The 14,118-nt window shown below is 43.4% G+C and overlaps 1 protein-coding gene across 2 annotated transcripts in view; it reads left to right on the plus strand.

The window, feature by feature from the left end:
• Positions 1 to 13,105, plus strand: part of ACSS3 (acyl-CoA synthetase short chain family member 3) — a 37,831-nt gene extending 24,726 nt beyond the window's left edge. For both annotated transcript variants that reach the window (XM_076065303.1, XM_032948868.2), the window contains exons 11-16: positions 1,614 to 1,677; positions 4,398 to 4,479; positions 4,941 to 5,063; positions 8,425 to 8,524; positions 9,274 to 9,449; positions 11,052 to 13,105. In XM_076065303.1, coding sequence (XP_075921418.1) covers positions 1,614 to 1,677; positions 4,398 to 4,479; positions 4,941 to 5,063; positions 8,425 to 8,524; positions 9,274 to 9,449; positions 11,052 to 11,120 — 614 coding nt within the window. In that variant the 3' untranslated portion in view covers positions 11,121 to 13,105. The remainder of the gene's footprint in view (positions 1 to 1,613; positions 1,678 to 4,397; positions 4,480 to 4,940; positions 5,064 to 8,424; positions 8,525 to 9,273; positions 9,450 to 11,051) is intronic.
• Positions 13,106 to 14,118: the final 1,013 nt, after the last annotated feature.

The raw sequence follows: 14,118 nt of genomic DNA on the forward strand, positions 1-14,118 counted from the left end.
GTTTAACTATTTATAATAGTTATGGTCATTATCACAATGCATTAAGTTAAATAAATTATGTTGAATGTGATTATAGACAATGACAGAGCCAGGATTTTCAGGTAGGGGGGTGCAACCCCTCCAGCAATGAAAAATGATAGAGGAGTTGTTAGTGAGTAAGGAGTTGTTAGTGAGTAAGGAGTTGTTAGTGAGTAAGGAGTTGTTAGTGAGTAAGGAGTTGTTAGTGAGTAAGGAGTTGTTAGTGAGTAAGGAGTTGTTAGTGAGTAAGGAGTTGTTAGTGAGTAAGGAGTTGTTAGTGAGTAAGGAGTTGTTAGTGAGTAAAGAGTTGTTAGTGAGTAAGGAGTTGTTAGTGAGTAAGGAGTTGTTAGTGAGTAAGGAGTTGTTAGTGAGTAAAGACTTGTCCCTTGTTAGTGAGTTAAAGACTTGTCCCTTGTTAGTGAGTTAAAGACTTGTCCCTTGTTAGTGAGTTAAAGACTTGTCCCTTGTTAGTGAGTAAGGACTTGTCCCTTGTTAGTAAGTAAGGACTTGTCCCTTGTTAGTAAGTAAGGACTTGTCCCTTGTTAGTGAGTAAGGACTTGTCCCTTGTTAGTAAGTAAGGAGTTGTTAGTGAGTAAAGACTTGTCCCTTGTTAGTGAGTTAAAGACTTGTCCCTTGTTAGTGAGTAAGGACTTGTCCCTTGTTAGTAAGTAAGGACTTGTCCCTTGTTAGTAAGTAAGGACTTGTCCCTTGTTAGTGAGTAAGGACTTGTTAGTGAGTAAGGACTTGTCCCTTGTTAGTGAGTAAGGAGTTGTTAGTGAGTAAAGACTTGTCCCTTGTTAGTGAGTAAGGACTTGTCCCTTGTTAGTAAATAAGGAGTTGTTAGTAAGTAAGGACTTGTCCCTTGTTAGTGAGTAAGGACTTGTCCCTTGTTAGTGAGTAAGGACTTGTTAGTGAGTAAGGACTTGTTCCTTGTTAGTGAGTAAGGAGTTGTTAGTGAGTAAGGAGTTGTCCCTTGTTAGTAAGTAAGGACTTGTCCCTTGCTTTTTATTCGACGCGTGTGCGGTGATGCCGCAGCTATCGATCGAGAGTCGAATTCGAACCATGTGTAGATCGGCATCGCGCTCACTGAAGGTGAATGCCTTCAGGGAAGTTGTGTACTATATACGCGACTGCGCACAATTCTGTGAGTGACTTATAACTGCTTTGCCATTACTTATTGCCAATTATGGACTCAGTCTATTGTCCTATCATCTCATAGCACGTAATAATATGCTACACAGTGGCAGTGGGGGTCGTAAAATGCCGATTTATTACTAACAAACCCCAATGATCCGATCGAAATGAGGGATTTCGATTGGATCATTGGGGGGGCACATGCCACCCCAACCCCCCCCCCCCCCCCCACTGGCTCCGCCAGTGATTATAGACACTACTACAGTGTAGATGTTTAAAAGTACGGTAATAAATGTGGGACTGTCTGTACTCTCAGTGTATTATCAAATCAGATAGTATTATCACTCGTGTAAAAAGTTACAGACAATTGTATGCTTATGTTACGTTAAATACCGCATTGCAGTAAGTGTACACTGCATGGAGTTAAAGTATGGTGCCTTAACGTGCCGTCATTTCCACAGTGCGAGTGGTGGATAGCAATAACCAGGAGTCAAAGAGAGGCAACCTGGGAAACATTGTCGTCAAGTAAGTCCACACGGATTCCAGAGAATCCCTAACAGTGAACGAATATGAGGTTCTGAACAATCATTGTCTTTGGCTGCTTCTTTGACCGACGTTCAGATGAACGAGGCTGTATACCCGCATCTGTTCTGCCCTGGCAATGGTATCAGTTATGATATGTACCTCGCGTGGAATACCACGTGTATCTTATTCAATGCATCCGCTTACAACCTGTGCCCTGGAATAGCGAATGAATCTCGACATCAGTGTATAACTTGTGTTGCTATTCTTGAAATCAGTTGCTTATCTCTCCAACTCGCCATACATACCAATGAAGAACAATATTTGTTTGTGCATTTTCAGCTGACAGGCATCCGTTTTACACAATGCTTGCAAATAACAGTAAAAACGTTTCCTTTACTGTTTAAACAAATGCGGTCAACAGTTCAATGCATGTGCCTCCTTTCATTGGTATTTAATAAGAGCTCTTTAATTCACTTTATTTTCGTACAACCGCCAATTTAATCAGCTTCTGGATTTATTATATCCCTGCTGTATAAACTTGTATCAAGCATTACCGCCCAGTGCCTCAGTGGAATATTTATGCCCGCAAGGCGCTGATCTACGTTATATATTCTTACACGGATATATACAATCTCTATTGAGCCACGAATTCATTGACATATTGAAATACATTTGTATCAAAGCACCATTCGGCACCTTCACTGAAATCTGTGGCAGCAATGCATCGAAATGTTGATTAACTGCTGATTAAAACATAAATCTGGAAGCTTATGATGATGGTGCTTGCACAAACGATCGGGATGAGGTGAGCGTTGGGTGTACTGCCCCCTGCTGGCTGCCACCATCACACGCAGCGGCGACGCTGCACGAGCGGGGAAGCGCGCACGTTACGGGTGGTCCCCCGACTTACGAACGCCCGGCCTACGAACGCCCGACTTACGAACGCCCGACCTACGAACGCCCGACTTACGAACAGCCGCACTTACGAATGAGCTTAAGTAAGATTGTTTTTTTAACCATCCGACTTGCGAACGCGAACTTGCACTTTGCGAACCGAACCGCGGAACTATTTTGCAGTGTCGCATGCAAATCTACAATATTACCTCTTCTTTATGAGTTTAACAATGCTTCCCCTTTTTTTGTTGAACCGTAACATGTTTCGTAACACTGACCATATGTGCATTTAAATACGGCACATTATTGTGTTCCGACTTATTAAACGTTGGACTTACGAACGGGTCTCGGGAACGGTACCCACTCGTAAGTTGGGGACTGCCTGTACTGACCTTACACCCCAGAAGCGGTTATAGAAACATGGCATTTTAAACATATAAATGCACGTCTTTCTCTGACATTTATAACTAAAATACCAATTAGTTTTATAGTTATAATACTTTCCATTTGTAAGGTGCGTTCCATCCGTAGATCCTGATGCGGCATGTATGGAAAGCAGGAAATCAACAGAGCCAGTGTAAATGGTCAGAACTAGCGGATGAATGCCAATTTAAAGAGGTTGAGTTTTCAAGACAAGACTTAAATTAGCTCTAACGACTCTGATTGTCTTATGGCCAAAGACAAAGCGTTAATTAGTCTGGGAACTACACTGACAGAGCCTTGACCTTGGAGTACTTATAAGAAGGTGATCCGAAGAGCTAAGGGACATCGTTCGAGTATAAAAATTGATAAGTTCCTGTGAATGTTGTGGGGCGAACACATTGAGAGCGTTGTAGGCCAGCAGCAGGATCTTATAGTCCACTCGATGCTTGGCATTGGGGGTGGGCGATTACTCCCCATCGTCACTGCTAAGAGCCAGATACAAAAATCGACATATGGCCGAGAGACACAGGACACACACGGTGGTTACGCAGCGCCGGTTGCCTGTGGAGTTTGAGTTTAGAAATCTGCGGGAGCGTGCCGGGAGTACTCTGACTGGCTCTGCTGCAAGTGGCTAGTGTCCCAGGTTGCTCCTCCTTCCGCACATGTTTTCTGTTTGAAATGAAGTTACAACAAATTTAAACGTTTTATTCACAAGATATGACCGTTCGTTGTTTGTGTTATAGCATTCTAGTTGCCATATTTTAGTTATTTCTCATATATAAATCTAAATTCTTCCATACAAGGAATCCACAAATCACTGTTTCCAATTGACCACAATGCCATGCTACAATTATTATGATTATTATGCTAAACATGAGGGTAATTACAACAGACTCGATCATTATAATATAACTAATCACTCACTGTCGTTGATGGGGATAAATGAGGTGGCAGTAATGGGTGCTATGTTGGTATTGATGGTGTTTAGCATTCCTCACGTACAGTCCCTTTGTCAATCTCCTGCTGAATGAGGGCCCTGCCCATGCCTTGTGAATTATTTGTGAGTAATATTTGACCATAGTCCCCCACGTTGGTCAGTGCAGGCTGGTGAAGGCAGGGAGCACAGACTCGGAAGCATAGAAGCACAGTACAACAATTAATTTCGCTGCACTGCCATTTGCTGTCCATCATCCATCACATGGCCCCACAGTTGATTACGAAGTTAATTCGAAAATAGAAGAAAAAAAAACAGTCACGACTTTATTATTACTGGTGAGCATATCACCGTGTTGAGAATTAGGTCATGTCTTGCACAAACCTATTTGCATAGTAATTACGAGATGATAATAGCGATGATGGTGGTGGTGGTGGTGGTGATCAATGTCCTCTGTGCTGCGATTTAGGTTGCCCTTGGCACCTGGTTGCATGGCCACGCTGTGGGAAAACAACCAGAAGTACGAAGACACCTACTTCAAGTCATTCCCCGTACGTACACACGGCGACCTTGGCAGATTTCCCTGCCTTAGTGCATGGTCTTGCATCGCGTGGTTATAAATGAATGCAATCTGGTGCGAGTGCAATGAGACCTTGATAAATATTGTACGTATTCTTAGCTCTTTCGGTAAAGTCACGTTGAAGGGAAACAATAAAATAATAAAATATATATGAAACAATAAAAAATTCTCACGACGTTTCGACCATAACACAAACGGTCGTCATCACACCTGTGTTATGGTCGAAACGTCGTGATAATTTTTTTATTGTTTTCTATATATTTTATTGTTTTATTGTTTCCCTTCAACGTGACTTTACCGAAAGAGCTAAGAATATGAATTACTGCAGTCACGAAAGCTTTAAATCAAAAAATATTGTACGCTCATTATACGTGCGTTGAATCCGGCAGCAATGCGTTTTGTTCCTGCTGTCTTTCCCTGGACGCACCACAGGGGTACTATGACACGATGGACGCCGGCAAGATGGACGAGGACGGCTACGTGTACGTGATGGCGCGTGTCGACGATGTCATCAACGTGGCTGGTCACAGGCTGTCGTCGGGCGCCATTGAGGAGGTACGCGGCGGCGGCGGCGGCGCCCCAACCCGAGACGATTCCCGGACGCGCCGTCGCACGGCGAGGAGGCCCTCCGCGTGACGCTGCGTCGTGGAAGTGAACGCGGCCGGTGTATTGTGATGCAGCCGATTAGCGCACGGTTGGCTGCTAATGGTGCGAAAAAAACACGTTGCAGGGTGATCCATTTATAGACAACCCACTAAAACATTTCGGGGACATGTTTTTGAGAAAACAGCGTTGAATCCCACCACCATCCTCATTACATGGTAAAGGTGCATCGCTGGCACAATCCACTGCTGACAGAAGGGGCTCCACTCGAGAGCCCCTCTCGAGGGTTATTTCAGCTGACCTGGCACTTATTTTTATTTTATTATGTTTTATTTTTATTATTTTATTATTTCCCTTCTACATGACTTTACCGAAAGAACCAAGAAGATGAATCCCTGCAGTCACGAAAGCTTTAAATCGAAATTTAACCTGGCACTGTGGAAGAGGTGGGAGTACACACACCTTGCCAAACCGCATGCGACCTGCCGATTGACTAACTGTGGTGAACCCATTTATACAGCTGGCTGGACAGAGTTCAGTTTCAGCAAAAAATATTCCTGAAAAAAGCAGCAAAAATATTCCTGAAAAAAGCAGCAAAAATATTCCTGAAAATAGCACCGTACACCAACGCTGTGTGCAAAAAATCCCAGTGGGATGCAAGTCAAACAACAACAACAACCACAAGAAAACTTAGATTAAGGCCATCAGTCTAACTCCGTACTACAACAAAACAAACATTTGGGGGGGGAGGGGGGGCGGGATTATTAAATCCTGGCTTTCATTTCACTTGCCGTGCTGGGAGATTGAACAAGCGAGCTCTGGTTTGGAGGCGAACCATCACGAGTGTGCTAACCGTGACACCGCGGCAGCAAGCCACCACCAATTACAATACACTTATTGAATCTGTTAACGCTCTCCTCTGTAAATGATGGCACCATTGCTTTCACAATATTTCATTGCCTGTCGAGATTAAAGTAAGAGGGTCATGGTAAATCACTAGGACTTCTATAAATCAATCACCCTGTGAGCATCTGCAAACTCATAGACCCGGCTCAGTAATATCCATTTTTTTTTTTTACTGAAGCCAAGATGTATTTGATTGTGTGCGATGCTTAAAACGTGCACGAATGTTGAATGCACTTTGGAATTAAGTCCAACGAAGGTAAATAAATAATTTCATATAACAACTTTCAGGTTCTCAACATCTGGGTTCGTTGTCGCATAACTTAATTTGCATGGCAATTGACTACCTCGCCATTGTCAAGAATCTGCCAACTGATTTTGTGTGCCCTGCGTTTCATCCATGTCAAAGGAGTCTTGTAATGAATATTGCATATGTGGGTCCTATCTCGAGTGTCCTTTGTGTCATATTTTCTATCAGTATTCATGTCCCGCCTATTTCTGTATAGCACCACAACAGAAATGTACTCATTATCTTACGGATCGGTGACACAACCTTCGTGAAATAATTTAGCAATCAACAAACGTACCAGCATGTGGCAATAACAGCACGTGTACAGTGTTGCTGTCACGCCGAGGATTAAATCTCAGCGCTCGCATTTTCTTCAAATAGCATTCACGTGCCTGACCTCATGGGTAACAGCTTGTTCACAAACATAAAATCCATGCAGGCATAGGGTGGCTGGAGCAGGTCTCTAAATCTGTCTCTTTCATCAGTCGCAGGCACATGGCCATGTTTTCTTTGAAGTTAAGGTCGAATTTCCCTTCCTTATTTTGTCACAACTACTGCCTCGTAAGAACTCATCTGGTTCCTTCTACCCGAATTCCGTCCGACCAGGTCGAACCTCACCCGTTCCTCTCTGATCTCCCCGTGACCCTCCTCGTTTCCCCGTGCATATTGGAGGCCGCCCTCATCCGACCTCCCCTCCTCCCTCTCTCCCCTCTCCCGTCAGCCCTGTCCCTGCTTTACCGGTCTTCTCTTTCTCCGGCTCTTCCGCCTGCTCACATCCATCCGCTTTAATCAAAACCTCACTGGCCCTGATTGTGCCTGCCAGCTTGCCACTCATTGGGGCCTTTTTGTTGTTGTTGTTGTTGTTGCAAAAACCTCTACGACTTTGAATTGCTATCCTCGTGTAACCTACCGCTTGCTGTTGATCTTCAGTGGCTGCTGTTCAAGTCTTCTGTTTCTTACTTCACCTTCCTCGCCTTCCCCCGACCCCTCCTGCAACGCTGCCTCTGTAGACCCACGGCTTCCCTGACCCGAGGCAGAATATTGGTGCTGGATACAACCACATTTGTAAATGTGATTTGTAACTTTGATCCGTATCCATGTATCGATAGTTAAATGGTAATGTGCAATTTAATTGAGAGACTGTGCGATTGCTTGGTGTGTTCTGGGACTGTTATTGTTGGTGTTGTTTGCTGCCTGGCTAAAGCTTGCATTTGGTATGGAAACATCGACAGAAATGTATGTATTTGTGCAATTTGTACTTATGTACTTTATCAATTTCATTTTAGTGACTTTGCCTAGCTTTTCTCTATTTTACGCTATGATGTTTTGTATTGCGTGTTGTTGTAACTTGCTGACCCGCCTCTGCTGGACATCTGTGAAAAAGAGCTTCAAAGCTCATCGGATTCCTTCTCCAGTCTACATATATTCTGATTTTCCCTTAGTGTATCTTGATTAAAATTTCCTGTCCAGCTATCCTTGTCTGTGCCTGCGGTACAATTGTCTGTCTTTGCTTTGTTTTCCTGTCCATCGCCGTCCCTGCTTGTCGTTTGCCTCACCTTACCTCTAGTTGCTTGTCCTCCCTTCGTGTTACCGTTCTTCACCTGCAACTCTTTGCATACCTTTCCTAGCCACTGTGTACCTGCACCTAATCTGGCCTTACTTGACCTTGTCGTGCTCTGCCTGTCTTTAGTTGCTCTCACATTCCCTTGGCCTTGCCTTTCACTGCCTACCTCTGCCTAGCCTGCATCCCTCCACGTGCCCCTCGCCACGGCGGCGAGATGTTAACGGCCTCGCTTGGTATAGACTATAGAGGATGTCGTGGGTTCTATCCCAACACTGACGCCTGTATATTTGGAGTTTGCATGTGCTGCCTGTGGTCGCGTGGATGTTTCTCTACAAAATTTTGCAACAGCATGCATTAACAGTTTTTTGGCTGCTATAATTTCCACCTTGATAAGCCACTTCGTTGAGCTATCATTTGTGACCAGGTCGCTTCTGAAAAAGATCTACGCAGCTCAGTGGGCCTTAGCTGGTGGAAAAAAAAAAAAAAGTTTAAACTTGATCGTCTCTTGATCGTCACTGCCACGTGTGGCTCACCCACGCTCGCTTGACCCCCTCCAGGCCATCCTGCAACACTCGGCGGTGGTGGACTGCGCTGTGGTAGGGCTGGAGGACTCCGTGAAGGGGCTGGTGCCCTTCGCGCTGTGTGTCCTCAAGAGCGGTAAGGCGACACGCGCGGCATGGCACGCTCGCCTGCCGAGCCGACGTTAAGCGGTGCGACTTCCAATTGCAATGTTATCAATAACACTGCGGGGAGAGTTGCGCTATTTAACTTCGGCGAAGCATCTCTCCACTCCTCCCACTGCACTCGCTTAATCAAGCTAACAGTCGCGGCTATTTGTTTCCATCTGCAGTCACCGCCACTTTTGCAGGCTCAAGCGAGAACACACGCTGCGGTCTCCCAATCCACATATCAGCACTCTCGTAAAAAAATATATGGCGATAATTACGTACAGCCCTGTGCAATAAACGGTGTGTAATATGCGACAAGTGTGGCAGTTAACCACCCGTGGTGGATTAAATCATTTACAATTTAAAAACACACGGCATTTATTTATTGCCTTCTGCTTTGTGAGCGGAGAACACCCATGATGAATGAACAGGCTCGCACGTTTGTCATTTGCACGCTTGCTTGCGTTAGGTTAACGCAAAAGGTTTGCGGCGCTATTTGGCACAAGAGTGTCACTTCGTTTATCATTAAGATGGTGAGATGTCTGCCGAGCAGCTGCGCGAAGTCCAGCCGCGCATTACGAGGGATTTCCCAAGCGCCAGCGCAAAACGGGTTGAAAAGGGGACAACTGGTCGGAGTGTGACGATTCACCCGCTCACGTACCGTCCCGTCCATAAATCAGTGACCAGCAGTCGGCTGAAGGCTGCACGGGGTGTGGGTCTCTGCCGGCGCGCGAGTAGGTGTGACCAAGAAGCACGACGAGCTGCTCCGTGAGGTCGTGGACCTCGTGCGCAACAGCGTTGGCCCCGTTGCCGCCTTCCGGCGCGCCATCTTCGTGCAGCGGCTGCCGCGTACGCGTTCCGGCAAGGTTCCCCGCTCCACCATCGCCGCGCTGGTCAACCGCAAGCCGTACACGGTGATGCCCTCGCTCCCACGGACGCGCAAGCCCTGCCGCCTTGATAGCGCTCGCTCACAATTGTGGTTGCCGTGATATGGCGATGTTGCCATACAATGCACGCGATAGTGTCCGCGAAAATGGTATCATCTCTTTTGCAAAATTTCGCTACGTCGGAATTGTTTATTAAACATCTTATTTAATGTGCAAAAATATTTCTGAAACGAGAAAGTAATTACACGAATTATGTATGTATATAGGTAGAATGAGTTGCCGATTACGCATATGGGAATACCGTCACACAGGACCAGAGAATGTTCCCAACATGCAGAGCCCTTCATCCAGCGATAGACTGACAACCACTTGTCTGATAATTCTCATGATGGTAAATGTGCAATGTGCTTCTATAACCATAGGTTTGTAAGATGTGGCCCATGCAAGTAGCTGGTCTGAGTTATTTCGTATTTTGGGGAGTTGATCAGCAACATTTATATGTTCATGTCGAGAGTGCAGAGCTGGTGAATGGCTTCAGGATTAGAATTGTGAATAATGATAGAAGCGGGAACTGCTGTCACTTTGTGATCCACGGTTTGAGATTGATGGCTGCGGTTGCACTGTGGATTTTTCTTAATTGTCCATTATTGGTGCAGGAGGTAGCTCTTGCATCTGCCATGCGATGTAGCTGATCATACCAGGGAGAGCTGGTTTGAGTTCAGCACTGGTATCGATCATTTATTTACGATTCTCTTGACATATCGTTGCATGTGCACACAGCTTTACTGTAAAACAGCCACATTCCATACACACGGTTAATTCTAATTTCACATTTCGCTATGCTCTTGAGTGTGCATGAGTGAACTGTGATGTAGCATTAATGCATTCATTTATGTGATGAGTAATGCACAGCATGTACTGGCATTAAAATGGTGAAATAAAGAGGTGAATGAGAGGAGGCTAGAGTTATTTTAGAAAGTTACATTTTGAAAATTAAAACAAAATTACACTCTGCTAAGGCATATACATAAGTAAGATAGGCACTAAATAAAATGGATCATAAACTGAAAATGTACGCAAAGAAGCATGGACGGGTACATTCTGGCAATTTCAATAAGAGGTGAAAAAAACCACATGGAACCAGACAATACATGCAAATTGGAGAAATCGCATTAACCTTTAGAAAAGTAAGCAGGCTTTCCCACGGCACATTGCGCGAAGGTTGATGGACAAACATAGTGATGGACTCGCAGCCAAAGGAGGGGGAACACGCCTCAGAGGACGATCGCCACAGAGATTGAGCAGTGACATCAGCTTATGTGCAAGGAGTGAAATGGATTATTGCTTTGCAAGACAATGAGGGTTGTCAACAACATGGGGAGGTCATCATCCAGCAGTGAATAGAACATGGCTGTTTACGATGATGATGGATGCACAGCTAAAGAAATGTGATCTTATCCAATGTTAACATGCATAAAAATGGATTGTATGACTGTGCTAATGTGTACAAGAAAATACATTGTCCAGCGTAATTCATCAGGTGGCACAGGAATGCAATGCCTTGCATGACTTAATACCCGGCCGGTACTGACGCTTGCGGATGTGTTCTGCTTTGGTTTTTACCCCCAGATCACCTCCACCATCGAAGAGCCGCTCGTGTTTAAAGAGCTGGAGGAGGCCATGAAAAATGTGAAGTGAACGCTGTGAAATGCTGCAAACCCAACGGGGACCTGTGCACTGGGGTCTCACGTAGTAGAGCAGTCGTAGCCTGTGGAAGGGCAGAGTTACCTTGGATTGACACACACACACGGGCATTGTCAGTGGCCAATTTGGTGCTGGGCCACCCAACTGAAATACTTCATTGTCTGACAGATGCAAGAAGTATTCTTTAAACAAACCTATTTTTTACCCTTTCCTGTATATATAGTTTAAACAATAAGATACCTAAAGGCAAGCAACGCATAGAATACATTTTTGGTGTCACTACAGTGTAAGCAGACAGTGGTTGGCAAAAGGCCTTATTTGCCAAAATTATTAGAAAAGAGATAACATTTTACTTTAGATAAATTACATTTAAGTTAGACAAACTCCTATTCTTGGTTCTTTTGGTAAAGTCACGTAGAAGGGAAACAATAATAGTAAATAATAAAAACATTATAAAACAATAAAATGCTCACGACGTTTCGAATGCAACACAAGCAATCATCATCAGGTGTGAAAACCACAAGAAAATTAGAAAAAAAATTATTGTTTTATATTTTTTTTATTATTTTTTGTTTCCCTTCTACGTGACTTTACCGAAAGAACCAAGAATATGAATCCCTGCAGTCACGAAAGCTTTAAATGAAAATTCGACAAACTCATTTAAAAATATTATCAGTTTCCCTATCTTGGGAGTCAGGTACTTGGTCGGATAAGATTGCAATAAGTTAAGTTGTTTTAAAACCATTGTTGTCTGCATGGCCTAAAGTGGTAATACATATTGATGATACCTACGATACCTCAAATGCTTGAAGCCAACATCTTTTGCCAAATGGAATGGATTTACACCCTTTGAACGTGCACTCACTCGTTTAAATTAGTCTCAAAGTTAGGTCATTCTCTATCTTCGTGTTTTAATACATTGCCTTTAGAAACTTGAGTTTCCCAATTACATTCCCAGGTGTCTTGCTGACTGTTTTACAACTGGTCAGACAGCGTGCAATCAAACACAGCAGCAAATGGCTGGGATTAGATGGTTTATTTTTTTTATTCCACAATAGAGTATGCTGGTGTAAAACAGGCCACGTACTCGTACCACTCACCAACAACACTCTGCCTAAAGCCATTGAAAATAAATATTTGCGGTGTACATTTGAGTATTGTAAGTGATCGTATACCACTTAAACACTGCAGATAATGATCCTGCTCTGAGGAACACGTTGTATTACATATGCACTCACTAGAAAATAATTTGAAAGTTTTGAAAATGCTTTTCGTAGAATGCACTGACTTGGAATACCTCTTGAAAGAAGTCTGGATTACAGGGTCTTCTACTCGCAAGCCAAGTAGCAGCGACAATTGGCGGAATCGCTGCTCATCTGTGTTAATCGCAATACAGTTTGAGTGTGCATACATCACTGCCATTTATTTTATTCCACTGGATGCAAATGGTGATGAATTGCACAGAGGTCATTAATCTACTCATGTACAATAACGGTTTTTGACCTAAAAAAAAATCACGTGACGAAAATGTCCGTGAAGTGCCTATGGAAGGTGGAAATCTGTAATTTAATAATGTAATGTGAAAACACTTCCATTGTCTTGGTATTCTTTAATGTTACTGGAATGTATCCACTATTTTCGATCTTATACATATGAAAACGAGACACTATACAGCGTTACATTTTACATGTTTTTATCGTACTCTACAATGCATTTTGGCCTGCTCTGTGAAAATTACCCAGACTAATGATCACACCATGCTCTCATTGTTATTTACAGGCCATGCCAAGTAACCAAACATGTATTTCAAAATATATGTAAGACAGTAATGGAATGATGTTATTCATAATAAAGGTTTTTGATGTTGACAATACAAATTTGCACAGTTAAAATTGCCATGTCATTTAAAGGCATTACTGAAATAAAACGGAATCATATGTACATCTGTCTGTGACAAATAAACAAAGATGTATACCCAACATTCTAGGTGCTGTCGGATTGTATTATTGCTGCATAAAATGAGCTTATCATGTGAGATAGTCTGACGGGTTTTGGTGATGCTGCATGGGCAGTGGTGCACAAGCAAAATCAACAATAAACATTCATTCATCTATTACACTGGGGCCTGAAAAAGAGAAATGAGCTGAGGAATGGCCGTTGTCCAAAACGTTGCCGACTACGTTTTCTTGACTGCAACTGAAGAAATTTTTTTTAGTATGAAGAGATGTTAAGTGAAAACTACTTTTGAAAAATGAATGTCTAAAGGCATTAACCCTACTCTGCTTGTTGGCCTGCAACTATCAAATTTAAATATACGCGTTCAAATCTTATATTTCCACAAGTCAATATTTATTTAAAGTAGAATAATTAGACGAGTTTTGTACAATTATGAAATATTTACTGTGGTAAAATCCGAAGGCTTAATCACTGAAAGACGTGCCTCTCATCGTTCTGATGTACCTCATCGGTGTTGGCCTAGAGATGGTCACAGGCCTCATTGGCTGCATCAGATCAACCTTTGCTCTTAACGCCTGGAGATACCAAGCTCGCTTGGTGGTTTTTGCAGGAGAGACCCTGGGGGTTGAAACCGGAGGAGTGGATGCTCCGACACTCATGTCTCAAAGGGTCTTCTCAAAGCTGTTCTCAGAGCACCGCTAATATCTGCGAAGCTGAATCTTGAAAGCACACTGACGGCATGTGATGTAATACAGAAAACCAAATGACCCGGTTTAAAATTGAAAGAACTCGATGTTTTACCACAATAGCAAAACCAACCACATAGTACAAAAAAATGATCATTAAACGACCTCATCTGTATCTCGAGACGCTGTAAAGGTGCTTTTAAAACCCTTAGGATGCCAACTAAAGGCAGGGCAATCATTTGCGCAGACAGGTCCGGGGATCAAAAATAATTGTGCTACTCCAGCAATCTTGTACGGTTCCTTTCATATCAGCACTTCTCTTAGCAGGCCATGTACTCAAACAGTGCCTA

This window comes from Petromyzon marinus, chromosome 7 (assembly GCF_048934315.1).
Source record: "Petromyzon marinus isolate PM22_M1 ecotype Great Lakes invasive population chromosome 7, UKy_Petmar_22M1.pri1.0, whole genome shotgun sequence".
Taxonomy (NCBI): domain Eukaryota; kingdom Metazoa; phylum Chordata; class Hyperoartia; order Petromyzontiformes; family Petromyzontidae; genus Petromyzon; species Petromyzon marinus.